This window comes from Hetaerina americana, unplaced genomic scaffold (genome assembly GCF_022747635.1).
Source record: "Hetaerina americana unplaced genomic scaffold, ioHetAmer1.1.p SCAF_10, whole genome shotgun sequence".
Classification (NCBI taxonomy): domain Eukaryota; kingdom Metazoa; phylum Arthropoda; class Insecta; order Odonata; family Calopterygidae; genus Hetaerina; species Hetaerina americana.
The window spans coordinates 3601879-3629860 of NW_027286070.1; the positions used below are offsets into that span (position 1 = coordinate 3601879).

Below are 27982 nucleotides of genomic sequence, written 5' to 3' on the forward strand. Positions count from 1 at the left end.
TAGACCAGATCCATTATGTAACAGGAAGATACCCTTATACATTAAAACAATATGCCTGAAGGCATGGATTACCATTGTTTGAATAAGAAATAAAAATATTTATTCAGATTACAACACAGATCAATATAATCACTTCAATCCATATACAGTGTTGCTCCTGAAACCCAAATGCTCCATAAAAACTTGGAAAGAATGAAATCTGTTCTGAAATAACAAAATAATCACTTGGTGTTTACACACAAACTTTACGACGCATAACCTAAATTTCAATGGATAAGAGAATCATCAAGTGAACAAAAACACAGTAGAGTCAGATATGTGCATGTATAATCATACCATGAGAAAAGGGGGGAGAAATGGCTAGTGGGTGATAGGAGAGGAAGGAAGACCGGAAGGGAAAGAGTGATCAGTGCAATGCTGTATTGGAATGACACTCGCACGAAGTTATGCCTCCTACAATTTAGCTGAACACATTGTTCATGCATGTTTGTGTATATGTTGACCCTAGGGAATGACACTCACACGAAGTTATACCTCATACAATTTAGCTGAACACATTGTTGATGCATGTTTGTGTATATGTTGACCCTAGGGTTCAGGTCACCCTAATGCCTTGACATTCAGTTTGTAGTTGGAAGCTCAAGTAAAAGAACAGTTTGGATTAATGAAACACAGCTGCTGGTGATGTGATTCTGAGATGATAATTTGGGACAAAGCCATGGTATTTCATAATTATTTAGTGAAAGACATGCCTAAAGCTCAAAAGGAGATTAAAGTTAGAGGATGGAGGTTCGAGAATTTGAGAAAAAAGACTGGGATCCATAGTGTTATTACACACGGAAAGGCTGACAGTTCCAATTCTGAAGCAGCAGAAAGGTTCTTAAAGGAGTACAAGCAGTAAGTGAACAATGAGAGGTATGTTCCAAAACAAGGGTTGAATTATGATGAAACAATTCTCTTCAGGAAAAAGATGCCCAGGCAAACATAATTCTCAAATGGAAAAAATCTGTACGTGGAAAAAAGCCAATGAAAGACCACCTTACTCACTCTCTCTGTGGGGTAATGCTAGAGGGGACGGCAAGATCAATTTCTCATCATGTATCATTCAGAGAGACCATGCAGGACCCTTCAAGTTCTGATTCACTACAATATCCTCCCTACATTTCCTGGGAATCATTGAGAAAGCATGGAGGGAAGTATCTTTTAGGAAAATGACTTGTCTGAAAAATTTTGTCCTGAATATGTGGCTGCTAGGAGCAACAAAGACCTTGAAGATCACCTGTTTTTCCTGACATCATATCTCTAGACAGGTCCATGGGTTTGAACATCAGCAACAGGATACCAATTAATCTCTGAAAATCACAGGACTTAGCAGACAATGGAAGAGCTTCAGTATTTCAACCATCAGTAGCATATACAAGCGACAAAGGAAATTTCTTTATGGGAGAAAGAGGGAGAAACTAGAACCATTCCAACTGCTGAAATCAAGGATCTTTTCATCATGTAGTCAAACACCCAGGCAGTCATTGAAAAGAGACACCCTGATAAAGCCCTTGCTAACAGGTGTGTTGACTTGCTCAATGATTACATGGTTGAATATTTTACAAAAGTTTAAAAAAGTCACCAATATTAGACCACTTTGGAATTTGATTCACTAAGGACACTAAGGCAAGCAACCCCTTAAGCCCTTTACAAGTTGCACCTTAGCAAAGGGCATGAAAAAGGAAAGAATACAGACACCAGAACCACCAGAAATGCAGTCACCTGATGTGACCATGGAAGGTGACCTGGCTTAAAAGTATTAATCTCCCCCCTCTACCTCCAGCTTCCACGTGTACCAACATATCTAATTTTTAAGGTAAACATATATTTAAACTTTTTAATTTCAATAACTATACATTTTTACATATAATAATATATTGGCTAATATTTTACCTTAAAATCCAGGGTAATTACTGTTACAATCTTTTAAAAAATTTTCAGTTCATGGGATCTAGGAGTGGATTGATCCAGTTGTTATTATTTTAAAGGAGAAAAAGTGTCCTGGAACTCGAACGATTCTTGACCTAAACAGGGTTCTGGAACATATTAACTTTGGATTCCAAGGCATCACTGTACTGGAATATATAATATCAAATTTAACATATAAATAAGTAAATAATAAGGAAAATGCATACACAATTTCAAACCAGCCATTTCTCATACACAATTTGATGCCTTAAAATTAACATCTATCAAGATTTACAGCAATGTTATTGAAAAAGTTTTAACAAAATATATAGCTTATTTCAGCCTTTCTCTATACAATTATTAATTTGAAATTTGTTAATCAACTATCCATAACTGCTTGATCACATCCTTAATCGTACATATTAAATTTAAATTTTCACAGCTTTTCTTTGAACAGTTCAGTATTTAAAAAAATCCCTAATATTGAGGAAACTGCAATGAATTTTCTTCACTAAACTGAATTGAGTAAATGTTTCCAGACGAGTACTTCCTTCAAAACAAACATGGATGAACACAATGAAGAACAACACAGCCATTACCAATTGATATGGAATCCATGGCAATGACTGTCGACATTGTGAGAGAACAATGCACATACACCTTGAATATTACTGACACACAACCTCAACCCATCAACAGTCTCCACCAACTGCTCACTCAGTGCACATCTGGTGTATATGTCAGCAGAACTATGACGACCCAGAGGTGGAGGAGAACCTGTGAATGAAGGAGTCACTTCAGCCATTTGAACTACATTAAATATTTTCATGCATGCCAGGCAGAAACAAAATAACTGCATGGCAACATTTAATTCCCATAGCCATCTATAATTTCAACTTTAAAAATCATCAGGGAATACCACATTTTTGATTGAATGATAGCTAATTTTATTTTACATGTTTAAGTTTACATGTCCTATTACACCCAGCTCCCATGCTTCATACGTGAGGAATGGGAGCTGGGTAAAGTAGAAAAAAATGGTCACATACCAAAAAAGGGATATCAAGCATTGCAAACAATATAAATGGGAAAAGGAAAAAAAAACCATGAATTACAGATTAGATAATTTAAAAGAACGATGAGCATGGGAAATGGAAGAATGTAGACAAAGAGTTACGTAGAAGAAAGTACAAATAGTTGAAAAATAAACTGAGGCAGGAAAATAATAAAGTAAAAGAAGAGTGGTTGAAGACACAGTGCAAGGAAACCAAAATTTTAAGGAGGAAGGGTGAAAATGGTGATCTGTACTAGAAGGCGAAAGCACTGTCAGGAAGTGAGAAGGGAAAATCAATGCAATCAATCAAAGATAAGTCAGGAAAATCATTAACTGAACAAGGAAAGATTCAAGAAAGGTTGAAAGAATAATTGAGGAACTGCATGGGGAAGACAGCAGGTCAGCAAGATAACACACAGAGAATATGAACCAGATGAGGATAGCTTGGGTCCACATATACTTGAAAACAAGATAGAAAGGGCATTAAGGGAATTGAGATCATATAAGACTGTGGAGATAGACAATATTCCTACATAACTACTTTAAGGTTTAGGGAAGGCTATGAGGAAGAGTTTTAATGGCCTAATTTGAAGCATTTATGAAGGAGGAATCTGGACAAATAGGTTAGTCCAATCAGCATTTGTCAAATCCAAAAAAAGAGAAAGGCAACCATCTGTGAAGACTATAGAAAAATGTTTGATTTTTCACATAGCTGAAATGGGACTCGAGGATGGAAATGAGTTCAAATGTGTACAGTGGAACCTTGCTTAACGAGCACCTTGGACAATGAGTGATTTGCATAATGATGAAAAATATAGGTACCAAAAGTGACTTGCTTAACAAGCAACTTTTCCCATAATGAGTGACAAGGAGAGGGGAATTCCCGTAGTCGGAGAGAATGTATTGCCCGACCATAAGGCAATTAAAGTTGTGCCACTGGCACAATTCCAAGCAGCAATTTAAAAATCAAACTCCTGCTTGTTTACCATTCAGAAACTCCACAAGCCCCCTAGAAGTGTTAAGTCCATAACAGCAGGCTAAATGATACATAGAGGTCAAGGGAAACTTTTGCATCATACCATGCATATGATGCATCTCCCTAATTACACAATAGTGATGCATGCCATAAATTTATTCAACAATCATTTTGAGTCGATTTTTCACCAAATTTTGAAGCATCAGCAAAAACAACTGTCTCTAGATACCTTCCTAATAAAAAGGAATTAGGTGAATATCATAAATAATGAACAATTTATTTCAATTCTTTTCTACTTTAACAAATTGAGTTTGCATTCACAGTTGCTTCATTGCACAATAGAAGAAAAGGTGAATGTGATAGACAATCCTAAACAATGTACACATAGTTTTCTTTGAATAAACCTAAACCTAATAAACCCATAAATAATTTATTTTTTTGCATGAATGCCACAGTGTATTTTACATTAATTTATACACAAAAAGTGAAAAGTGGTTTCACTAAATGAATATTTTGCTTTATGAGAAAGATGGTGGCATGATTATGCTCATATTATAAGGTTCCACTGTACTTAGGGGATGGTCAGGTTGACATTCTTGAAATTTTCCCTTAGATGTCAGCTGAAACAGTTTTGTATATCAAGGATAAATTCCTGTACACCTACTGTGTATGATAGCAGCAATGTTCTCGCTAGGGGATACCTCCGCAGGAAGATTCCAACACGAACACCAACTGAATCTAGGCTTGAGTATGCACGCTTCACCTTGCGAGCCACAGCAGTATCAAATGGCGACTCCAGCAGGAAAGATGGAATCCGTGCCTTAACTGGAACGACAAAACAGTGAACAAGTAAAACCAAATACTGTATACCATAGGATTAGATACCCCCAACTATGTCATCCAATCAGCAACAGCAGAGCAGAAGACTTTATCAAAAAGCAAACTGACACATTCCATTTATACATGGTTTGAATAAAAAGAATTGGGAACAATTTTTACCAAATGCAACCGTACATTGCAGTGTGCTCGCACTGCGCAGGCTCGGGGTTGAGGGGTTTGACCTTCAACACGTGCCAATTGCCTGTGAGCGTTCATTCAGGTTAGATCATGTTTTTAGTGGACTACTGTCAAGTGACTCAGTGGAAGCTTAAAATGCAGCGAACCATTGAACAGCGGTATGCCATCAAATTTTGGATTGGACTGGGAAAATTGAGTACAGAGACATTGGGCACAATTTGCCAAGTGTTCAAGGATGAAAGAATGTCACAAACTGCAGTTTTTAAGTGGCGCAAGCTCTTCAAAGATGACCAAGTGTCTGGAGGATGAGCACTCCACCTGAGCTCCCCTCCCTGCACTGGATGGCCGTCAACATCAAGTACTGATGACAACGTGCAATATATGTATTAAGTGTTGAATTCAGACCATTGTTTAAGTGTGCGCATGATCACAGATCACATTGATAAGATGATAGTGCACACCATTATCACTAAAAATTTGGCGATGTAAATGATCTTGGCTAAACTCACCCACCCAGACACCCAGTGCACACAGCCACATCTGCTCCAGGGGAACCGACTACCTTACAACAAATGGTATCGCAACAATTCCCCAACCCCCTTGCAGTTCTGACCTGGCACCAGCAGACTATTTCCTATTCCCAAAAGTGAAATCCTCCCTCAAAGGACACCACCATGAGACCCTAAGAGCTGTAAAAGCAGCTTGTATGCATACCCTTGAGGACCTTCTGGAATTCATCAACCAGGGAGTCTTCGAGCCATGAAAAAACCACTGGCAAAAGTGTCGATGCTAAAGGGATGTACCTTGAAGAATTTTGAGACATTATAGCAATATCTAAAAAAAATCTATTTTTCCTAAAATTTTCCCGATACTTTTTATACAATCCCTGTAAATACAATTGAAATCTAAAGGGAAGGCCACCAACATAAAATATATTCAATAAATAAAAAACTAATTATTATGAGGGAGATAGCAAAAGCTGTGCCATTATCTAAGCAAAAATACCTCTCCATTGCTTATTTGCCAAGGCTTTAAATATTCGTTCATTTGAGCAAGAAAAATGCACATACCAAGACATGAAGTACGTCATAGACATAGTGAGAGAAATGCTACTGGTAAGAGAGGAAGAAAATGAACATTGAAGTGAAATGGAAAGAATGGAAATTATACCACCAGTGCACACTAAGATTCATACGTAGTGGAGTCTTGGTAACAAACATCCACATGCATTAATTTATTTACACCCCTGTCAATATGGTCTGTTATAGTACACATATAGATTTGTAAACACCCAGTTTGACTCGTTCCTTGTTGTGCTTATTCTATTGAGTCAAACTTTTGATTTCTCCTGATCAAGAGTGGTAATAGGGCACTAACTGTAACCCCAATAGAATCTCTAAAGTGGCATTGCCGTGATCTATGTATTTCTCCTATCCTAGAGTACTGGCTTCAAACTAGGACCACTGCCCACTTCTCTTCACTGCTTGCATGTAATTCGACATATCCATACGTCTTTCTCTAGCTTCTCTCTTGATGAAAGAAAATCTCCCGCCGATATTACTTTCCTAACTGAGAGCCAGCCGGATAGACGAACCCAGCCCAAAATGATTCATTTCCCATGAAGATAGTCCAGGCCATTACACGCCATCAGAACATCTTTCCTTCTTCACTTGCCTTCACACACGATACAACTAACTCTAAAGTATCTGATTAAGGTCCTTAGTTTTCTTTGAAAAAGTAAATATGTCCACCACAGTGGCAACAAATAAATATCAAACAATATGCAGTAATGATAATAATGTATTTTAATGGAGTGATATAAGAGGGCTGTCCAGAAAGTACCCTCCATTATCATGTAGGGTGAGAATTAGATGATTGCTGTACTGACGCAGACAGTGAGTCAGTACGCCTTGAACTGCAGTAGTTGGAAGGTAGCGCTGCTTGTCCCTTGTTTACAATAGCAAGCCAAAATAAACAATGCAATTGATATTTCCACCAAATGTAAGTTTGTCCAGTGATTAGGTTTTTACAGATAAAAAACTTCACAGCTCCTGACATTCATCGTGAAATTTATGCTCTGTACGGACCAAATGTGATAAGTGTCAAAAGTTGAGCATCAGTGATGTCGTTCGTTTTACAGAGAGCATTAATGTGCATGATGATAACAGAAGTGGCCGTCCATCTGTGGTGAACAATGAAATGCACCTGAAAATTGATGAAAAGTTCGTGAAAACCTGCATTTTGCGGTATCTGGAACCTTTACAAAGTTTTCCACAGATTTCTACGCCTCTGTTGGATGGAAACACACCTGAAAAGTTAGGCTACTACATGTTTGTGCTCATACTTCTTGCCGAGGAACTTCAAGATGCAGTCATCGGTTGGCTACTATCTCGAGTGGCAGAATTTTATGCTGAAGGTATTTGAAAACTAGTTCAGAGATATTACAAATGTTTAAATCTTCTTGGAGGTACAAATATGTAAAAATTATAGTAGAGACATGCAGTTTTGACATGAAAATAATAAATATTCGGTATCTATTCCAATTTATTTTTTATAGCATAACGCAGGTTACTTTCCAGACAGCCATTGTATTTATTACTGTTGAAATTCTTTCATTCTATGGACTTTATGGAATTACCCAAATTTATCCCAAAATTAACTTTCAAAATATGAAATGAATGAATTCTATTTACCAAAATTTCTCACTTCAAATAAGGGAGCATATTATTTCTTAACAACACATCCAAACCCTCCCTTTAATTCCAAATACTATTGATTTCCATTGGTTAGTCAGTGAGCCTAATGCCCCAACCAGGTGGACAAACCAACCTGCCAGGCCTTAACTGCATTCTACTCAGGAAAGGTGACTTCATGGGTAAGCAAAATTGGGGTTCATTTTATAATGCCATGGAGGAGGAAATGGAGAACAATTAAATGATAATTGAATGCAAATTGATTTTATGTCTATGAGAGTAAAGATTTTTAAGAACAATATGAGTCATGGGGGCAACAAAGTATAAATTCTGTCCTCACCATCATCCGTGTCATTCTGCCCAGGGAGAGAGCCACTTGAACCTTGTCCCAGGTGGGCAACCGCATCCCTATACAGATGCTGCAAATGGAATAGATAGAACCTGTTTAGTCAGCATAAAACTGCAACATCCAAAACACTTATATTTTTAACTGAAGACAAGCACATTTTCTGGAAACAAATTTTTAAGCCAGAACTTCTTTTAATGTCCTACGTTATTGCCAAAAAGAGAAAATAAGGTAAAAAACACCTTGAATTTCATCGTCTACTGAGTATGTACCATTTTACCTTTCCTATCAACAGATGATAAAGATGTAACCCGTATGAGTACAAGTGATGCTGAATGTTTTAGATACCCTGGTTGAGGTCACTGCTGAAGAAATCATTGATAAAATCCATAAAATCACGACGATGAATAGATGAAAATTGAAGGTGCATGAAACTGGAAAGGCTATAGGCATCTTTAGTTTATGGGTATACAGGGTCCGTACAAAAAGTATCGTGACTGGTTCGCTGTAGCCTCAACGGTTGGCTTGGTAGAGGGGTCCCCCACCACTTAGGCACACTTTAGTTCAGTCGCCTCTGGGTATGTGTTGAGACAAGAGGTGGATTTTTGTGGTGGCGTCGCACCAGTATGGAGTGCACCGTCAAGCAACGCGATATTGTGAAGTTATGCCTTTAACTCGGGAAATCCATGTCGGAGACCCTTGAACTCATTAAACAGGCTTATGGGGACGATGCCTTAAGCTGCACAAAATGTTTATAGAAGGCCGGGAGCTTGTCAAAGATGAGCACTGCGTCGGATGCCAGACGACCGCTCGAACCGATGCTCAGGTGGCTATAGTGAATAAAGTGTTGGACTCTGACAAGCATTTAACCATCGCCCTTATCATTGAGGACACCGGCCTTTCAGTCGGAACCGTCCATACTATTGCAACACAGGATCTTGCGATAAGGAAAGTGTGCCCAAAGCTGCTACCAAAAGTCTTGAGCGAGGAACAATAACTGTCGCGGGTGGAAATTTTGCAAGATTTTTTGGACTGCGCCCAGGAAGATGAAGATTTTCTTGACAACATTATTACCTCAAAGGATAGCTCAAAAGGAGCTCAAAGGATATCAGTTCAACTCCATCACGGTGGTTCAAGCGACGACGACAAAGGCTCTCAACAGTATTCCGGAAAATAACTTCCAGCCACCTTTTGAAGAGTTGCAGACGCGCCGAACTAAGTGTATCTGTGCAGGAGGAATGTATTTTGAAGATTAACAATAGATATTTAATGAAAATCTCTCTGAAAACCAGCTAATAATACAATTTCATCCCAAAAGCATGATGATAGCCTTAGAAAGTGGTGCAGAATCCAGTTTATGAAGGACATAACTCATGCAATGTAAAACAAAATTCCTAAGATAAGTACTGGATTCTATGCTCCCACTACCTTAGGGAATAAACATATACTAAATGCCAAGGAAATAATTCCAAGTCTACAAAAAGCACAGTATATTCACTTTAAAATAATGGCTGTCCAGCACAATACATGGACAAGAACGGAAGAAGCCTTAACACTTGAAACAATGAATAAAGAAAATGCTATGAGGCAAAGAAAAAGCATTCTATGTCAGAGAGGATATGCTAGAGAAAGACCACAACAATAATATCGCTCCTATCAACCAGCATATTGAAGATGGAGGTGAACAACTGGATGCAACCTTGAAATTTTCAAACACACACTCGGCAATGCAATCCTAATAAGCCACAACAGCCAGCCACATGCCAACACAGGCATGCCAATACTAGTGTCCCAGCAATAAACACAAAAGCTGCTGAGGAACCAAAGGGCAATCAGTGGGAAACAGTGCCTTCCTTCCTTCCCCCCAACCCCACTCCACACACAAACACTCACTGGAGGGGTTAGAGCCACTTCTCCCTAACCATCTCCACCACCTCCTGCTACCTCTTCCTCTCCTATTTCTCTCTTACCAATAATGGAAAGTTTCCACAATGTTAAGCCTGTGACCACTTGATTTGCAAAATGACACCTATGAGGGAAGTTGAAAAAGATTGTGCAAAAAAAGTTAACACAACTCGCATTTCATTACAATTTCTCAAAGCATAAAAACTATGAAGGTTTACAACAAGCAATACAGAACTTCAAATAAAGTGAAAGTTGTGTAATAATAGTAATTATAAGGTATTTTAGTTTTGCCTTTCCCATTAAAATACAATAAAATAACAAAGAGAAAAATTAAGAAAATTATTACTGCATTTGGCAAACCTTTCAAACTACCTTCATACACTATCAAAGCAGGTGCAGTTGTGATTTTGACCAGTCCTTAAATATGATGAGAATATTTATAATCTCAGAAAGAGATCCATGATATTCATGCACACCATCATCCCCTCTACAGCCCATAGTACCCAAGGAGAGCAAGGCAATAATGTGCTTTGCTTATATTAAGTAAGAAACAAAATTACAATCAGTATTCAAAAGCATTAGAGACAATCTCTTCTGACTGTTAATTGGCATGGAATCCTAATATAGCGAGTATGTTATATTGCGAGAATCTCAGTGAAAAGAGTAATCTACCAGGAACAGTTCCCAGAGATTCCTCAAGAGATATCATGAAGATTCAAATCTTTGGGATTTCTTCCACATGGATCCATTTTCTAGGATGACAGTTTCGTCAATTGAAATGCTGGCGAAACTGTCATCCTATAAAATGGATCCATGAGGAAGATATCCCAGAAGATTTGAATCTTCATTTGCTACACTCTGCAGAAGCCTTCGCAAGGAACTCGGGATTATATTTGCATATGAACATCACTAAGACCAAGGGATCTTTCGCTGCAATTCAGTGCTGACCCACCATTGTCTCTCCCCCTTGAGCTTCAGTGAGCCAAGGCAGAAACTTCCAGTCAAGATTATCAAGAGAGAAGTATCACACTATCAGTGTTCTTAGGTAGATAAAAGCCATCTAGTTTTTGACCTCATAACAGGGATAGTTTTAAGTGACTAGATGAGCCTCAGCAATGGAAAGCTGAATTGAGTCACACAGTCAGGCATTTGGGAAAAGAATGAGAAGTGGATATGCACCCGGCTGTGACTCAGGATTGCCAATTGAGGACAATATTGCTCAGAACAAAACAATTTATGGTTCTTTCCTCCTCCTTCATTAAGAAAGGCAATTCGACAGATGTCAACACGTAAATAATCCAATTTCCAGTAATGCTAATGTGGTAGCCAAGGGAACAAAGACGCACACTAAGTCTCGACGGAGAGGTGCTTGGAAGACTCACATCTGTCTTCTCCAGCTGCAGGCGAAGGGCATTCCGCTCGGCTGTCAGTGACTCCACTCTGACCTGCTTTTCAACGAGCGTCGATGTCAGGGCTGCCAGGCGTTCACTGACGCTGTCGTCCACCACATCGCGCACCATCACTGACCTGCCACTCCCTTCCCACTCACCCCGCCTTGAGCCAACCTTGCGCTCCTCTTCCTTGCTCAACTTCTGGCGCAACTCCAGCTCCCCCTGGCGCATCCTCTCCAACTCAGCTCTGGCACTCCTTAGCTCCTGCAAAGGAAAGGAAGGGAGAGGAATGACGCCCAGTTCAGACAAGATTACTCAATGCTATTGGTGAAATTACTTACCCAGACTATTCACAGTCTAAAATTCCCAGTTGCCAATAAGTAAATTTTATTTTTCACTGTGTCACCAATGTAAAGGCAATAGATTATTAGCAGTACCCTACTTTGCATTGACGCATTTGACAAAGCAATACCAACAGCTTTCTTCATAATAACTGTCTCTCTTTAAATTTACTAGCATGAAATTTAAAATAAATACTAAAAAAACAATTATGCTGAATATTTAAAAAATCAAAAATATGTCCAGTAAAAGTCTAGTAAGTGCTACTAAGTCCTTCACATGGGTCACTCATCTTTAGGATTTTGAGTACTAACTTCAGTGAGTTATCCCTTCCTCCATTCCTTAAGTGGCATTTCTGCAGTTAGCCCTATTATAAGGAGAGACTTTATGGACACATAATTCACAGAGTTTTTTAAAATCCCAGACTACTCTTCAGATAAATCAATGCAATCAAACCTTAAAATTTACATTCTTGAACCAGGTGAAATCTCACCACACCCAATGGCTTAACTGACTGATTTTAAGCACATTTTTTCCCAGATTTGGTTAAAAACTTAAGGTCTCTATAACTGATATTCTTCATCACAATCATTTTTTTGTCAGAGAATTAATTGTTAGGGTGTAAGTAAATCTAATTTTAAAATGATCATCAGAATAGTTAACTGGTGGCAAGGTAATCTGAACAATCTGAAACATTATGCTTCTGTTTTCCTCATGACAGTGGTTTTTGGACTCAGAAAATAATACAACAGCACTTTAATGACCTTAGTTATTGGTTATTTCTTTTCAAATATGAATACTATTGCTTTAAATAGGTCCCAAGAAATTTTAAAACATTAAAATCAAGCAGAAGCTGGTTATTCTGTAGGAAGTATGCACACTTGTAGGAACCCTTAGGTAGGCATTAAGAAACCTTACCATAAGTTAAGGTCATCTTTTTTTAAGGCCTTTTTTTTCTTAGATTTACACCACCTGATTATATATGCAAACTTTTATTCGGACTTTTTATTTAATTATAACTCTGCAAAAAATCTCATTTATAAAACATTAAATACACCATCAAAACATTTTCCCCACTAATCCCCAGTTTTGGTATATTTCTATTAACCCATTTTTCACATGGATATTCTAGATTTCACTGTTTACAGTTTTTGGCGACACTTGGATGCACAATCACCTGATAACACAAAAGTCCTACACATGAACTGCACTTAAGAGCTAAAAACAACAGAGCTGCTATTCCGCATTCCTGAATCATTTATAGTACTCCCAGAACTTACAAAATTTCACCAGTTTTCCAGATTATTGAAAAAATTGAGAAATTGAAGTCTTTTTCCAGATTCTCCCAACCAAATGACTGCATTCATCGATGGAGAAAATGTGATCAAAATTAACTATGCAGGGCTACAAAAGCAGCTCTGAACACAAGAATGGGATATTTAATTTAAGAAATTTTGCTTTCGACCCTGCATGGGTACCATAGCCGTCAAGGCCGTGTTCCACACCTGCAGAGTGACCCTCTCCTGCTCCTCGGCTGCTTCCCTGCGACCCCTCTCTGTCAACAGGTCATCCTCCATGCGCTCATGATCCCCCTCCCACTGCCTGCGGGCCTCTGCGTTCAATCCACGTAAGCGGGAAACTTCCTCACGCAACTTCTGTACCTCCTCCTCCCACCTGGAGTGAGAGAAAAACTGTGGTATCAGTTCTTGCCACAACTTGTTGCTATCACTCAATTTATACAAGGATGCAGGTAACCTTTGCATCACAGGTATCCTTGAGGCTGTGAAGTGATACAACCAGGTTTTGGATGTGCATTATCTCCTCCACAAAGACTGTGAAGAATGGGAATTTATTCTATTAATAACTAACAAGGGGCAATAAGCAATTCATTACTTCTTCATACATTGTTAATGGGAAAGCATATTTTTCATGAAAAAAATTCAACTTTGGGTACTTAAAAAAAACACGTTTTTTTTGGGCAATATGGAAACCCCATTGTCATGACTGGCTCACTCTCCTCAATAAGGCACTTGCTTAATTTATTTCATCCTGGAAGAAAAGAGCTTTCAGAAAGAATGGAACATTTAAGACTAAACTGTAGAAGGAGTTGATTACATAACTTTTCCTTCATTTCACCTTGAAAAGGCACAAAGAACTTCCAACAGATCTGCACAATGTAATAAATTACTGTCAATTAGTAATGCAGTTCTTCTCCTTGGCCATAAAAAGGAAAATAGTGGGAAGAAATTAATTTTGTGACCAAATTAGGTTCTTTTTTTTAAACTAAAAATCTTCATCTTTTATTCTACTGTGGAATTAACCAACTTGGAATGAGAATTTGATTGCAGAAACAAATCACACATGCCAGCTCTTCCGGACTTCTAGACTCTAATGAATGATCATGGAGTTTCGGAATGGTGAACAAGCAGCAGTTTAATTTTTAAATTGCTTCTTGAATTTGCACAAAATAGCAGCGTGACATGGTATTTCATTGGCAAGTGGCCAGGCAATGCATCCTCCTCTACTGTTATATGGTTTGCTTTGAGATCTTTTTCCAGGAGAGAACCGGTCTTGTCACAATTAAAAACCTTATGCAGCATGTAACACTATGAATCTATAAGCTTCAATTTGTTAATGAAATACTCTTATGCCTTTGTGCCAGAGTTTCACTGAGCTTCACAATGCCATGGATGCCGGTTATTTTCATAAACTTGTTGAATTACTCAGGGCTTCCCTCAAATACATGGATCATTTAATAATTCCTAAAAAAATCATAGAGATGTGGTTTGTAGAATTTGAAAAGGTTTGCTTTTAGTAAGCCTCATCTCTCACCAGACGGCTGCTAACATTTCAGCCATATCCATCAAGTGGTTTTATTTTCAAAGTTGATTGAAACAATAAAATTTTGTTTATTTTTAGAAAAAAGGAAATAAAAATTAGTTCTGTGCAGTGATTAAACACCTATTTAAAAGACTCAACACCGAAAGAGACCAAGGCCAAGTTGGATGAAGTTCATGGAGCATCTGCTTTAGTGTTTGCACTGTTTACCATTGGGTAAATAAGTTTAAATAAGGCCGTGCAGCCACAAATGATAGACATCGTTTGGGACATCCTGTGGAAGTGACTTCCTCTGAAATGATCGACAAAACCAACAATATCGATCCACAAATCAAAGTTTGCCAAATAGATGCCACAGGCATATCACAAGGTACGTACAGTGCTTTCAATTTTGTACAAATTATTGGGGGACCATCAGGAAAATACGACTAAAATATTTTCCCCAACCTTGGAGGCCATGAGACTGGAATGAAAATTCAACGAGCAACAACAAGGGCTGACATCCCCAGACATGACGACACACCAGCTGAAACTCACGTCTGTCGCTCCTTCTCCCGTTCGCACTCAACCGCTTCACTATCCACACACTGCTCCCTTGGTGCAACACCTGCCCTCAGCTCAGCAATCTCGCGGTCCCGACCAGCCAGCACAGCTTGTGCCCTCGCCCTGTACCTCTCCTGCTCCAGCCGCTCATTCCTGATCTCTTCTAATAGTGCATCATACCTGTCACAAGAGATAGGGAGACATAGCGCAAGCAACGGAGTGAATTATGCATCCAAAACCACATAAGAGCTAAATTTGGACTGCCTTGGAACATAAAAAAAAGTGTCCAAGATTCCTATAAATTCAATGTGAAAAACATTTTTGAGTTTCCCAAACTAACAAGGCCATCCAGAAGGTACCATTCACCACCACTCAAAAGGTCATCCAACCTTGACCAAGCCCCCATGTGATGGTCTCTAGGGCCTCACACCCAACCTCAAGGGCAGCGCGCTGGGCTGATAACCAGCTTCTACTCCAGGATCACTCCAGGTGATGCCTCTTGAAAATTCATGCACATGCAGCACAGAAAACCAATGATACTCTGCTTGCATGAACTTCATATGCTTCAGAGCTTAATATGAAGTGTTCCTAAACCAATCTTACTAAACTTTGATCCAAAAACTGTATGGTTACTTAAGCTTTTTTTCCTAAGAGCCATCATAACGCACAAATTAAATACAAGCCATGCGAATATAACATTTAAAAATCATGGCCAACGTTAAAAAACAATTGCAAAGACTAATAACAGATCTTAAAAAAGATCACTATCTTAAGTGACTTGATCTGAAGACAGTGGTGAATTCTGAGAAACTACAGGAGATGCCACGGCAGTAAATTTTAACAGAGTCATCCGCTAAGTGTGCGTTACGATACAACAATTTCAGAGTGGGAAGTCATTTGCCATGACTGGGATTCTAACCCGGATCCCTTGATGTCCGGCCAAGTACTTTAGCCAGACTGTGGCACATGGCGTATGACTACGAATGCCAGTGACATTGTATATATGGTATTTTGTCACATCTTGTTCCTTTAAAGCACCCAAAATTTTGGCGTGTAACAGGACACCTAGGTAGCTTAACTGGCTAAAGCCCTCGGCCAGACTTCCAGGTACTCAGGTTGGAATCCCGGTTAAAGCAAATGATATTTACATTCTGAAATTGTTTCTTTACAGTGTTGTAAGTTTTTCTAAGATTCACCCTTTGGAATGTTTACGTAGGTTTATCAAATGACTAATAACAATTTTATCACAGCAAAAGATTCAGGTACTTTTCGGGTAGGTCCAAAGTAATCAAAACCCTACCTCCTTTGGAGTGAGCTTGTTTTATTATTGGCTGCCACCAATTCTCCTTCCATCTTGGATTTGAGTAGCTCCAGGGCATGAGTTTTGTCATCCATTGAATAGGAAAATTCATTCTTCACCCTGGAAAGCAATTAATCAAGAAATTTATTTCTCTTGGCAACTCTCTCAAGCCTGTGCTTCCAAATTGCTTCTTGGGAGGCAAAACACACTCACAAACACTGAACTCAAAGACAAAAATTATTACAAGTCAAAAACCATTAACTTAAAATTTTAATTAAAATGTTTGTAGATGCCTACAGATGTGCATTAATATAATATTTATTTCCCATGGTTTATATTTATTATAAAGGTTTTCTTTCCATCACATTCCAGCAAGAAAATTTCACAGTAAAATATTCACCAAGGTATACCACCCTTTAAAACAGTATTTGGCTCCTCAAAAACATGTTCAGCCGTGAACTGCTGTATTCCAAGAGGCCATTTTACAACTACTCTTAAGATCAGTAATGCATTCCTTTAAAATTGGTTCATTATATGGATTTAAATATACATAATGCACTACCTCTTTGAGAATAAGTAATAGTTTAATAACATGTCATGTGACTATTTTGTAAATTTACTCAGTTCTTAACCAAATAAAACATTTTTTTCTCATTCCCAAGCTGATAGTCATACCATAGCAGGTGAGACAACAAAGTTGTGCACCTGGGACATAAGTGACTAGATGTAAGGTGGGAATGCAAATTACTTCAGTCGCCAAGGACCCTTAAAATTAAATGACTTTTATAGGTTATCTACTGGTTAGGATAGGTTTTGGATGACAATAATACCAAATAAATATTCTGTCTCTCCAAACAAAATACAACCCAAAATCCAACTTAACAACAAGCATCTAAATCTTCATATACTTCCTTCCTCCCTTCATTCCATCCAAAATCCCAATCCTATTTCTGCCCCTTCCTCATTTGCCCTACATTCTCCCCCTATCATAGTCTCCAACATACCACTACCAATCAATATGCTTAAAATCCATTTTTTGTCTCTTTATGATTTCTCCCAGCAAACCACTCTCTTCGCCCACCATACCAAGTACTTCCTCATTAGTTTTCCTTTCTGTCTACTTCACCAATATTCTTCTCCACACCCATATTTCAAAAGACTCCAATCTATGCCTACCATCTTGCTTCAATGACCATGTTTCCGTAAACGTACATAACTATGCTTCATATAAAAGTTTCAACAAGCCTTTTCTTAACATCCCTGTCATCAATTCCCTCCTCCTTGTGAAAGCTTCTTTGCCTAACACAATTCTTCTCCTTATATCTCTACTACTTCAACCATTTTGGTCAAATGGTCTGAATTTCCAATTCACACAGTATTTCTTGTAACCCTTTGGCTGACTGACAAACAAAAGCTTAATTATCAGCCAACCTAACCGATTTTATGAATTCCCCACCGAATTTCACTCCTACCTCCAGTTCTTCCTATGCCTCTTTAATCATTTCCTCCACATATAGATTGAACAGCACAGAGGATAATGGATTACCCTGCCTTACTCCCCTTCCTAACACTGCTCATCCAGACCCTCCGTCCACCACTCACACCTGAGCAGTCTGAGACATGTATTGGTAACGGATTAACCTTGAAGCTGAAAATCATCAGTTCTACTCACAGACAGGCCAAAAATTTTCAGCTTTGGTAAGAGAGTAATTTTGACTTGTGCCTGCACAAGGCAACAATTGAATCCTCCAACAAAAACTGCCTTCCACCATTGGCAACAGGCCAAAGCTGTTTCACAATAAGACATTGATGGCGCAGATCAAAATGACTGGTCCATTGATCAGTTACCACAGCAGTGGGCAAGAGTGGAAGTCACAGATGCAGCCACATCACATCAATGTGGAACGTAATGGGTGACCATCGCTTTAATTTCCCTATAAGATGCAACCTTGCATTCAAAAATGCTGCAATGGTATTCCTTACTGGTAAAACGTTTTAGAAATAAATAGTCCCAAAATCAGATGTCTGGGTGGGGACTACAGGGAGGCAAACAAAAGTCAATGCATTCAAATACAAAATATGGAGAGGGAACATTAGGTTATTAGGAATGTCTAGAGAGTTGGAAAATGCTAAAATGGCAATAGGCAAACTGGGGATTGACATCCTGGGAGTAAGCAAGATTAAGTGGTTCACAGCTGATGACTTCTGGATTGACAGATCAAGACATGGTGATATACACTCAGGAGACAAAGAGAAGATTGCAGGAGTGGGCATCATATCCAAGGAGGAATGGGCATGAAGAGTAAATTTGCACTGGCTATACAATGAGAAGATTATGATGTTATATGGAGACTCTATGGATTAAGTCTTGTGCAGGTGTAAGCGCTATTCCGAAGAAGCAATATAAGCATACAGACCACTGGAAGAGATTTTGAGAGCAGTAAAATGAAAGGAGAGCCTAATTCCGATGGGAGACTGAAACACTGCGGTTGGTTGAGGCCAAGAGCGAAGCAATGTGGCAGTTTGGATTGGGAAAACAAAACATCATGGGAGAAAGACGGCATTCTCTACTGAGGGAAACATACTAGTGGGAAACAACCTCTTCGAGCAGCATCTGAGGAGAAAATAGGCATGGAAGATGCCGGAGGAAAGATACAAAATCCAATACACCCCAGTCCGATCCAAGTAAAGCAATCCAAGATATGCTCTGGCAAAGATATAAATGGAAATCACAACTTGGGTGTTCATGGAAAGCCATCTTTGATACAAGGGTGAAGAAAGTGTCACAGAAATCAAGGGAAAAGGAACAGAAAGATACTGGAGGAAAAGCAAGCAAAAGAAAGCAGGGAAATAGAAGGAATAAATTTTACTGGCATACAAAGATGATGGAAGGAAATAAAGAATACAATAACCAAATTAGCAGCTGAGCACCTGGTGAGCCCAGCAGGGAAATGTAGGCAGCCTTAGACAACAATTTAAAAAAGGAAAACTCAAAGAGACCAGAAGAATATGTATGAATCAAAGAAATCAAACTGAGGAAGCCCTAAACATAAAAAGATGAACAACTCGTACAAACAAAATTCATAAATACAAGAGCGCAAGAAGGACAAGGAAGAGTGGATAGAAACCTACTGTGAGGATATCAATGACCACATAAAGAAGAAAAAAAGTGAAATGGCTAATGAACTGGCAAAGAGACAATTCAGAGAAAGAAAAACAAAATTTCACAATGTACAAGATACTATGGAAAGACACCAATAGAAGATAAAGACATTGGGAAGAAATGGAAAGAACACACTGAAGTACCAGCATGGGCCCAAACCAGTTGAAGGTATCCTAATTGAAGAAGAAAACATGATAGAAGAAGACTATTGGGGCCTGGAAATACTCAGATGCAAATTAGAACCATGATTGACAATAGAGATAGAGACTTTATTAATCAAGGCAATCTGAGTCAAAGTAAAGGATTGGTTGCAATATGATGTTCAATGAATAGAGTGATTAGTTTATTCTTAATTTATTATCATGCACAAATTATGTTGTTAAATAAATAGATTTTCCAGTGTTGTTAAGGTGAGTTGACATTAAGCAGATTGACATTATGTGCAGTATGCCTAAAATTAATTCAATGTAATTTCCAATCAACTTCAAGTTTCAACTACATTGAAATATTTAGCACTCAAAATCATTCAAATTACATGCATAATGAAATATAACAAGGGAAGAAAAATTATAAAGATAAAATACCATATTAGGGGCAAATCTATGCATGTATTTCATTTCCTTTCAAACCAAAATCCATCATTGACTTAATGTCACTACAAAATGACCAAATCAATTCTTCTATGCTCTTAGTTGAATTGCAACTATAAAAACCATGCACTATTTTCCCTTTCTATGCTCACACTCTTCATATTTCATATTTTCAACGAAAATGTCACATTCATGATATGAGAATCAATCAAGTGAAATCGATTAAAAATTTTAAGGATAATAAAAGAAAACACCAGCATAAAATCATGCCTGCTTATGACAGCAATTATTTTGCATGAAGTGAATTAGTGGGCTGGAAAATGTGACCTATTCAAACTGGTAACATTGACCACATACCAACAAGAATACCAAAGCAAAAAAGTGGGAACACTATATTTTCCCACTCAGAGGGCACAGGAGGAGTGAAGTGCCAATCCAAAGGAAGTCGCTCCCAAAAATTGAGTTTTCTCAATAAAACGTTTGACTATATCTGACCATGTCATGGAAGTAATAGTTTAACAGCCCTTTCTGCCCCCACCTCTTTTGCCCCCACTACTCATTTTAAGTTGTTCTATGAGAAAGTAAACCTTCAAATGGATTCCAAAAGTCAAATATATAGAAACCATACCATCATGTTAGGTAATTGATATGTTTTTTATGCAAATGCATGAATAGCTTGAGCTACCATGCCAGATAACTCTCAGTGCCCATCGCACATGTAGTTGAAGTAGTTTTTCAGGAAGGTGACCAACAGCTTAGGTCATTTGCACCAATAGGGATGGATGGTAAGGAGGAAGTGTGCAGAGAAACCCGGCATTGGCATTATCCTACTCTTAACAAAAGACACCAAGTGGTCTGCAGTTTAATGTCCCATCTGACGGTCGGCATACTCACTCAAAGTGCTCTCCACAAAGCACCTCAAGTAGGAATCGAAATGCCACAGCAAAATATCTGCCATCTCCAGGATTCGAACCCAGGCCCTCTCAGTGGGAAGCCAGTACATTAGCAACCATACTATCTCAATCCCTTCAGCACCCGTGCATTCAAGCATATGCACACACATTCATTCATAAAATGCTCAAGCCAACCTGTCCAATTCACTCTGCGCCTGAAAGCGGCCTGCAATGGCAGCCTCCGCAATCTTCTTGCTGTCCTCAATGGCTTGCGAGTACATGTCCTTGACCTCACTCATGTGCAACTCCATGCTTGCCAGTCTATTCCTCAGCAGATCTACCTCTGGAACAATCAAAGCACATTCAACCCCCGTACTCTTTCATCTTATGAATAACACTAAAATTTAATTAAGATGAAGGTTTTCAACTTAATTGATCAATAGTATTTCCTCGTTTATCACCAGTAATGAAAATGTATGAATTAGATTTAGTAACCCAGTGTAAATGCACTTTCAGATAAAAATAAAATATTATGTGAATTCCAAAGATACTGCAACAGTAACTTTTAATGGAGTCATAGGCTAATGTGCATTTCAATGCAACAATTTCAGAGCGTAAAAATCATTTGCCTTGACCAGGATTCGAAACTGGATTCCTTAATGTCCAGTCGAGTGCTTTAGCCAGTGAAGCTATATAGGTATCCTTATAAAATTTCAGAGTTTATAATTTTTAAATGCATAATGTTTTTACTTTATTCAGTTGGAGATCAGTTACATTGTGGCCATTACGAATCAAGATCCTTGACAAAATTATTATTCAAACTAAATTTTAAGGAGCTGCATCATCTCATAGTATTCAATTAAGCTCAAATCTCTCTGCACAGTTGAATTTGGCACTGAAATGACCTTCATTGCTGACAGAAATCTAATCAATGAGTTTCCAGTTAGGTGCAACATTTCTCCAAATATCACAATTGAAATCATTCATCTTGAGTGGCCAACATGCTCACAGGATATTACTTAAGAGATTATCTTCATTAATTTTAAAAATCAAGGAATTTTGGAATGGGATTTCAGCAGAATGATCACATCAGTGCAATTCATTTACTTAGATTCACAAAATGATAAATTGCCATTTTTGTTGGAGATGGGGAAATTTGTTGAAATATTCTTATGAAAGAGAAAAACGATAGCTTACCACAGGGAAATAACAAAGTGAGACGAATTGAAAGAACCAAAAACAACAGAAAATCTACACAATGAAGAGAGGGTTCAGGAGGGCACATTTCTTGCACCAAAGCACTCCATTGGGAAGTAAATTTCAAGTTTTGTGCATGAAGATGAGTCATCTTGGTGAGATATCAAGCATATTTTATTAGCTAATGACCATGCAGGAATACTTATATTTCATCAACTTGGATCTTGCCACACAGTTTCAATAATGAACGGAATCTGAAAACCTCCCAAAGTGGAGCTAAATACATAGTTACATATTGTGGAATGTAAAAAAAAGGTAATGGATCACTTGTGGGAGACAACATGAACTTCAATATTAAGTGCTGCTGTTTGAGAATCCCATTGGGGCATTTCCCTTATTCCACCAAAATGGACCGACACACAACGGACATTTTGCACACCCGAATGGATTCACTTCCTCAAGAGGACTGCTATCTCTCACTCAACCAGATAATTTGCAATATGATTTTGTCACCACTGGGAATTCCGAAGGAAAGAAAATCGAAAAAAAATGAACAGGATGATAGCTTTTGGGCAGTTATAGTTGCCAAAACTGAAAAAGTTAGACACAAAATCCTTCCTTTCTGAATAATTGATCCTACACATCATTAATCAATGCTCATTAAAAATGAATATTACACTAAAGAAGCAAGGCTATGATGGGAGGAAGAGAAATCTCAAGTCAATGAAGCGAAATAGTAGTTAGTGATTATATTTAATTGGTTAACAGAATTTCAATAGATTTTGCATAATGACTTTGGTTGAATACTTTTTATGATGGCCTTAAAATGAAGAAAGGCTGGATTTTTACAGAAACATTTGTTCTTTCAAAAGATAGTTAAAAGTATGTGGTTACAAATGCTTCAGTAGAATTAGGATAAAATAGGTGTTTTCTTATGCAATTCTCCCTGGTTTATTTAGATGATGACATTTTTATAAATCTTCTGTAATTTTTACTAATGCCGTACGACTTCAAGTGATTTCCTCTATAATAACAATGGGACGTTGTTAAAGGGTATAATTACTTTTGGTGATGATATTTAATTGGGTCACGGTAGTCCAAGGGTAGAGCGTTGGACTACTGACCAGAGGGGCCCAGGTTCGAGTCCCGGGCAAGGCACTCTGAGCACCTGCAGCTCCACCAAAGCTATGTGATTTTTTGGGTACCAGATCTTCCTGGGAAACCATAACTGGAACAGGAAAAGGACTGGCCCCCCAACCCTGATGTGTCAATTTCACACGTTGTCGGGCTTAGTGCTGGGTGAACTCTACCATCACCTACCAAACCGACCTTCGGGTTGATTACTGTGTTTATTGTTTTTTTAATGATAGATTAGATATTAAATAATAGTATACATTATAGATGCACACAAAAAAATGCTCTCAGGGCTAAAAGGGAATTATGTAAACCAAAAAGGTATTTAAAAATGCTGTGGATATAAGAATTTTTTGGCAATAACAAAAACCAAAGCTCATAGCCCTGGCAGAGTACTCCCTTTTGAAAAAATATACCCAATCCTTCAAAAGTATATGTGAGTCACACCCACTTTAGTTCCATCCACAGGAATTTAACATGGAAGTATGTAGATATTTAAATGAATTTTCAGTGTACTAGGATACGGGCGAGGGCAGTCTACAGACACTTCTGAAAAAGCTAATGGCATTTGATTACAGTAAAAGGGTTGAGCTGCAGATGCACAGCACATTATCAAGATCCATTATAATCTAAAGCAAGGCAAGATCAATTAATCATAAGCAAAAAAAAAAGAACTTGAAAAGAGATTGAAATATGTACATGCATTGGTGGTAGTTGGAGGAAGTGCTTATAATGAACCTTAACCCAACAGAGGATCCATCTTATTTACAATCCTTCCAACTATTTCGGATTTGCCATCAAAACTTTTTGGGGAAGAAGCCGTTGGAAGATTTCTTGTAGTGCTTGAAGAATTCAAGTTACGCACAACAAATGATATTCATTCAAATAATGAAACATTTGAAGAGGATGGGAGTTACCTTCTCACATATGAAGCAACGCAGTAACTGACTGAAGAAATTGAGAGCTAAAATTTGTTGTCGATGGACGAGAGCAAATAATGAGCAAGAGAATATCAAAATTGGAAAAATAAAAAATAGCAATTTTCCACAAAAATAAAGTTTAATGCGACTGGTTTCAATGTTACTACATCATCATCAGGTGACAGTCAAACCTCAGAGTCCAGTATATATATAATTGAAGGCAAGTAAGGGGAGGGTGGAGGAAAAGAGGGGAAGAGGGGGGAAGGTGGAAGGCAACATGGGTGACTAAGTGAGTGGGGGAGGAGAAAGGGTCAGGGAAGACAAGATGCAAATACCCTAGTAGCCCGGAGAGCGCGTCGTGGCCGAATGGAGGGGGGTGTCTCGTTGAGGGTGTCCCATGGTGCGGCGCCATGATCTTCGGGCCGCGGAGGAAGGGACCGAGATCGGGGGTTTTTCCCCCATGGTCGTGGTCTGGGAGCAAGGTATCAATACACAAAGAAGCACTGAGTTAAAGGGTAAAGATTGGGATCACTGTATAGTTTTAAGGGGGCGCCCTAGCGAGGTTTTAGGGAAGGGTGTAGGAGGGAATGTTATCACTTGCACATGTCGAATAGGGGGGGGTGTGGTTTGTCCCGCAGCGGTCAACCTTCCCTCATCGTTCATGAGGAAAGAGGGTGGGGACTCGGGGTTTCCCACTTTGTCCTGGAAAGCATGGTCTCCGTGTGTAGAGGGGGGAAAGGAAGGAAATATCCAATGAGTAGGGGACAAGGGTCACCTGATGATGATGTAGTAACATTGAAACCGGGCGCATTAAACTTTATTTTTGTGGAAAATTGCTATTTTTAATTAATCATGATATTCCACCATATCTCGCCTGAAACGTCTCATCGAAACGTCCATAAAAATTGGAGTCTTCCCACCCTACAGCCCCAATGTTTGGTTTTGCTAAGAGGTGTTGCAAGCAACAAGGCAAAATGATATTCAAATTATCAATTTTGACCATGAATAAATTTATTACACAACGAAAAACAAGAAAATAAGCCTCTGCTGGTCATAAATCAATAGCAAAAAAAAATAGAAAAATTACTAAATTTCAAAGAAATAATGACTAACAAATTCAGCACATTAAAAAAAAGATTTGATGAAATCAAAATTTTGATGCATTTAGAGGTGTAAACTGGCAACTTAACGACTATCCAACACTACATGCTCAGCCACCTGTCCACGGGATTTGATCAACAAATTTAGAGAAAAAAATATTTTATTTTTTCTCCTAAACCAGGGCCCTAGGAGCCTAAGTCAGAGACATGAATTCCCATCTAGCGCTGTCATTTCACAAGAAATATCTCGGCACAGTCCTGGACATCATATACAGGAAGTCTCATTGAGAAGAAACCATTCCTCCCACATTTCCTCCAAAAGAGTTGAGGAACGAAATCACTTGAGCATTCATTTGGGGAAGTAAATTTGTTGACTGAGAACAAGATTGACAAACCTGTATGAGTGTCACCCCTGGTACCATCCAATTACTACAGCAAATAAGGGGGGGCAGCCAAGAGAAAGACAGAGGCCAGCACACCCACCTTGCTGAGTTTCTCCCAGCTTTCTGCGTGCAACAAGCACCTCTTGCTCCCTGGCCCTCAGCTCGTCTCGCACGGCTGCGACATCCTCCTCCTCAGGTGACAGCACCGAACCAAAGCCATCAATTGCCCCACTCCCAACAGCAACTTCGATTGAGTCTCCATCCTGTGCTGGCCTCTGAAACAAAGCCACAAATATATCAGCCCATCATTGGTTGATCAGGGCATCATTCACAGCAATAGTCTCCTTGCTTAGGGTAGTATTTTATGAGCCCTGGTACTCCCCACTAATTTGCTCCCAAACTCTAAAGAACATGACAAAAGATTCTTAAACCCCATTTTGTACTGGCTATCACTTAAAAGTATAGCCAAAACTTCCTCTTTCTTTGCCCAACAATATTTCTTTCTTCTGCCTACCTTCATGCTATTCAAAAATACCTCCACTTCCTCCCTTACCCAATGGATTTTCCTCCTTTCACAGACGTCAAAATTCCATTAGCTGTGACATGGCAAGGAAAAATGTAGACCTTTATAGCACAGAAAAATAATTAGGAGAGCGCAATCATAAAAGGTCAAAGTTTTATTCTGTGTGGATTGACTGAATAAATGCTTTCTCTATTGAGACATCTTTTAACGGCCGCACACCAATTCAAAATGCACTGCCCTCAAGATGTTGAATATATAATGACTCTAACTTTAGCTCAAATGACCTCCGTAAGTTAACAATTTCATAAAGTAAATTTTGACCACCTCTTAGGGTAAAATTTCCCTTTGAGTGACAAGTTCAATCCCGTAAAATCACACACAATGAAATGAAATTTTGAAAATTCAACACAAAGGAGGATCAGCTTACCATGGCACTTTCCACTTCAACGTCAATATTCCTTTTGGATTTCGATGGCGTAGTGATTACGGGGCTATTTTGCTGGGAATGTGACGTCGATGGCAATCCTTCACTGACACTGATGCCAAAAATTCCCTTTGTGAGGATAAGAACATATCAGAATAGCAATGAACTTAATGGTAACTTTCACACGTTTACTACCTCCAATGTTAATTACAAAATACTCTTTGCGTAACGATTAAAGGCAAATAATCCAAACGAAACCACTGGAAATCGAACCATGCAATATACAATCCAGTGATAGCATCGCGAAAGACATTGCCAACCAAACACACACTGTCAACCATCAAATGGATGCAAAGAAGTAAACTAAGTGTAAGGTACCTCGACTACCGGGGTAATTTATACCAGAACAATATCTAAACAATTAAATATTTTATCTTACGTTTTTCTTTGGAGTTTTCTTTTCTATTTTTGGTGAATTGAGGTATCTCATCAACTCATCGTCACCAGAAGAGCTTTTAAGTTTAGCACTGCTTTCCGATAGGATTGAGGGGCCACACTTTACTGGTAGATTTGGATAAGGCTTCGGGGCGGTCAATGACTTTGCATGACGTGAAACAGAATTATTCATCGCCAAAGCCCTAAGCATTAAAAAATGATATCATAATTTAAAGAAAATACACATTAGTTAATGATATTAAAATTACTGACTTATGACAATATTTCTTACATCTAACGTTATAATTTTAATAACTACACATATATCTAATTGTCAGTTAAAAAGGATAAGACCTAATTACCTTTGAGGCAGACTTATGTCTCCTTGACTAGCAACTTCCATTAATACCGAATCGTCAACGGCATATTGTGGCCCGGTAGTCTTTTGGAGAGCCACTGCAGCATTTTGGTCTATTTTGTTTAGAAGATCTTCTGCCTTTCCAGCAAGTCCGGAGAGCCAAGACATAATTGCGAGATTTAAGGTAACTCAGAATCGAAAAGTACACAATTTCGTTTTCTGTGCGAATCATTTGGTGTTTTAACAGGTCGACATCAAGCGCCACATTCTAATTCACAAGCGTCGATTAGCTGATGAGACCCTTCAGAATTACAGAAGGAAAAACATTTTGGCAATTAGAGAATGATGGGTAGCTAGTTCAGACTGAGGAAAATGGGGTCAGATCCCATCATTAAGGCAAATTTGTAGATTTCCCTTCTGTCACCTTCATCGTCTGTAGTGCCGTAAACTTTCCCCAGAAGTTAAGTTATCCCAAACCCACCCAAGCGCATAACGAAAAGCGAAAACGTT

The 27982-nt window shown here is 38.5% G+C and overlaps 1 protein-coding gene across 1 annotated transcript; it reads right to left on the reverse strand.

Annotated features, from left to right (window-relative positions):
* Positions 1–74: 74 nt before the first annotated feature.
* Positions 75–27900, reverse strand: LOC139699507 (golgin-84-like). Its single transcript, XM_071598188.1, has 12 exons — positions 27477–27900; positions 27119–27317; positions 26683–26808; positions 25833–26007; positions 21194–21341; positions 16353–16472; positions 15047–15232; positions 13177–13345; positions 11324–11596; positions 8031–8109; positions 4645–4805; positions 75–2727 (listed from the first exon to the last, which is right to left on the reverse strand). Exons 1-12 carry the CDS (start codon positions 27638–27640, stop codon positions 2668–2670), a joined length of 1860 nt encoding a protein of 619 aa, XP_071454289.1. The 5' UTR covers positions 27641–27900; the 3' UTR covers positions 75–2667.
* Positions 27901–27982: the final 82 nt, after the last annotated feature.

Bases quoted from the DNA above. Each gene is read 5' to 3' on its own strand.
- LOC139699507 (XM_071598188.1), bottom strand. From the start codon at position 27,640: ATGTCTTGGCTCTCCGGACTTGCTGGAAAGGCAGAAGATCTTCTAAAC. The intron at 26,008-26,682 runs GTAAGCTGATCC...GCTTTGTTTCAG, and splicing joins TTGAAGTGGAAAGTGCCATG to AGGCCAGCACAGGATGGAGA. The intron at 4,806-8,030 runs GTGAGGACAGAA...TTGTCGTTCCAG, and splicing joins GCAGAATGACACGGATGATG to TTAAGGCACGGATTCCATCT.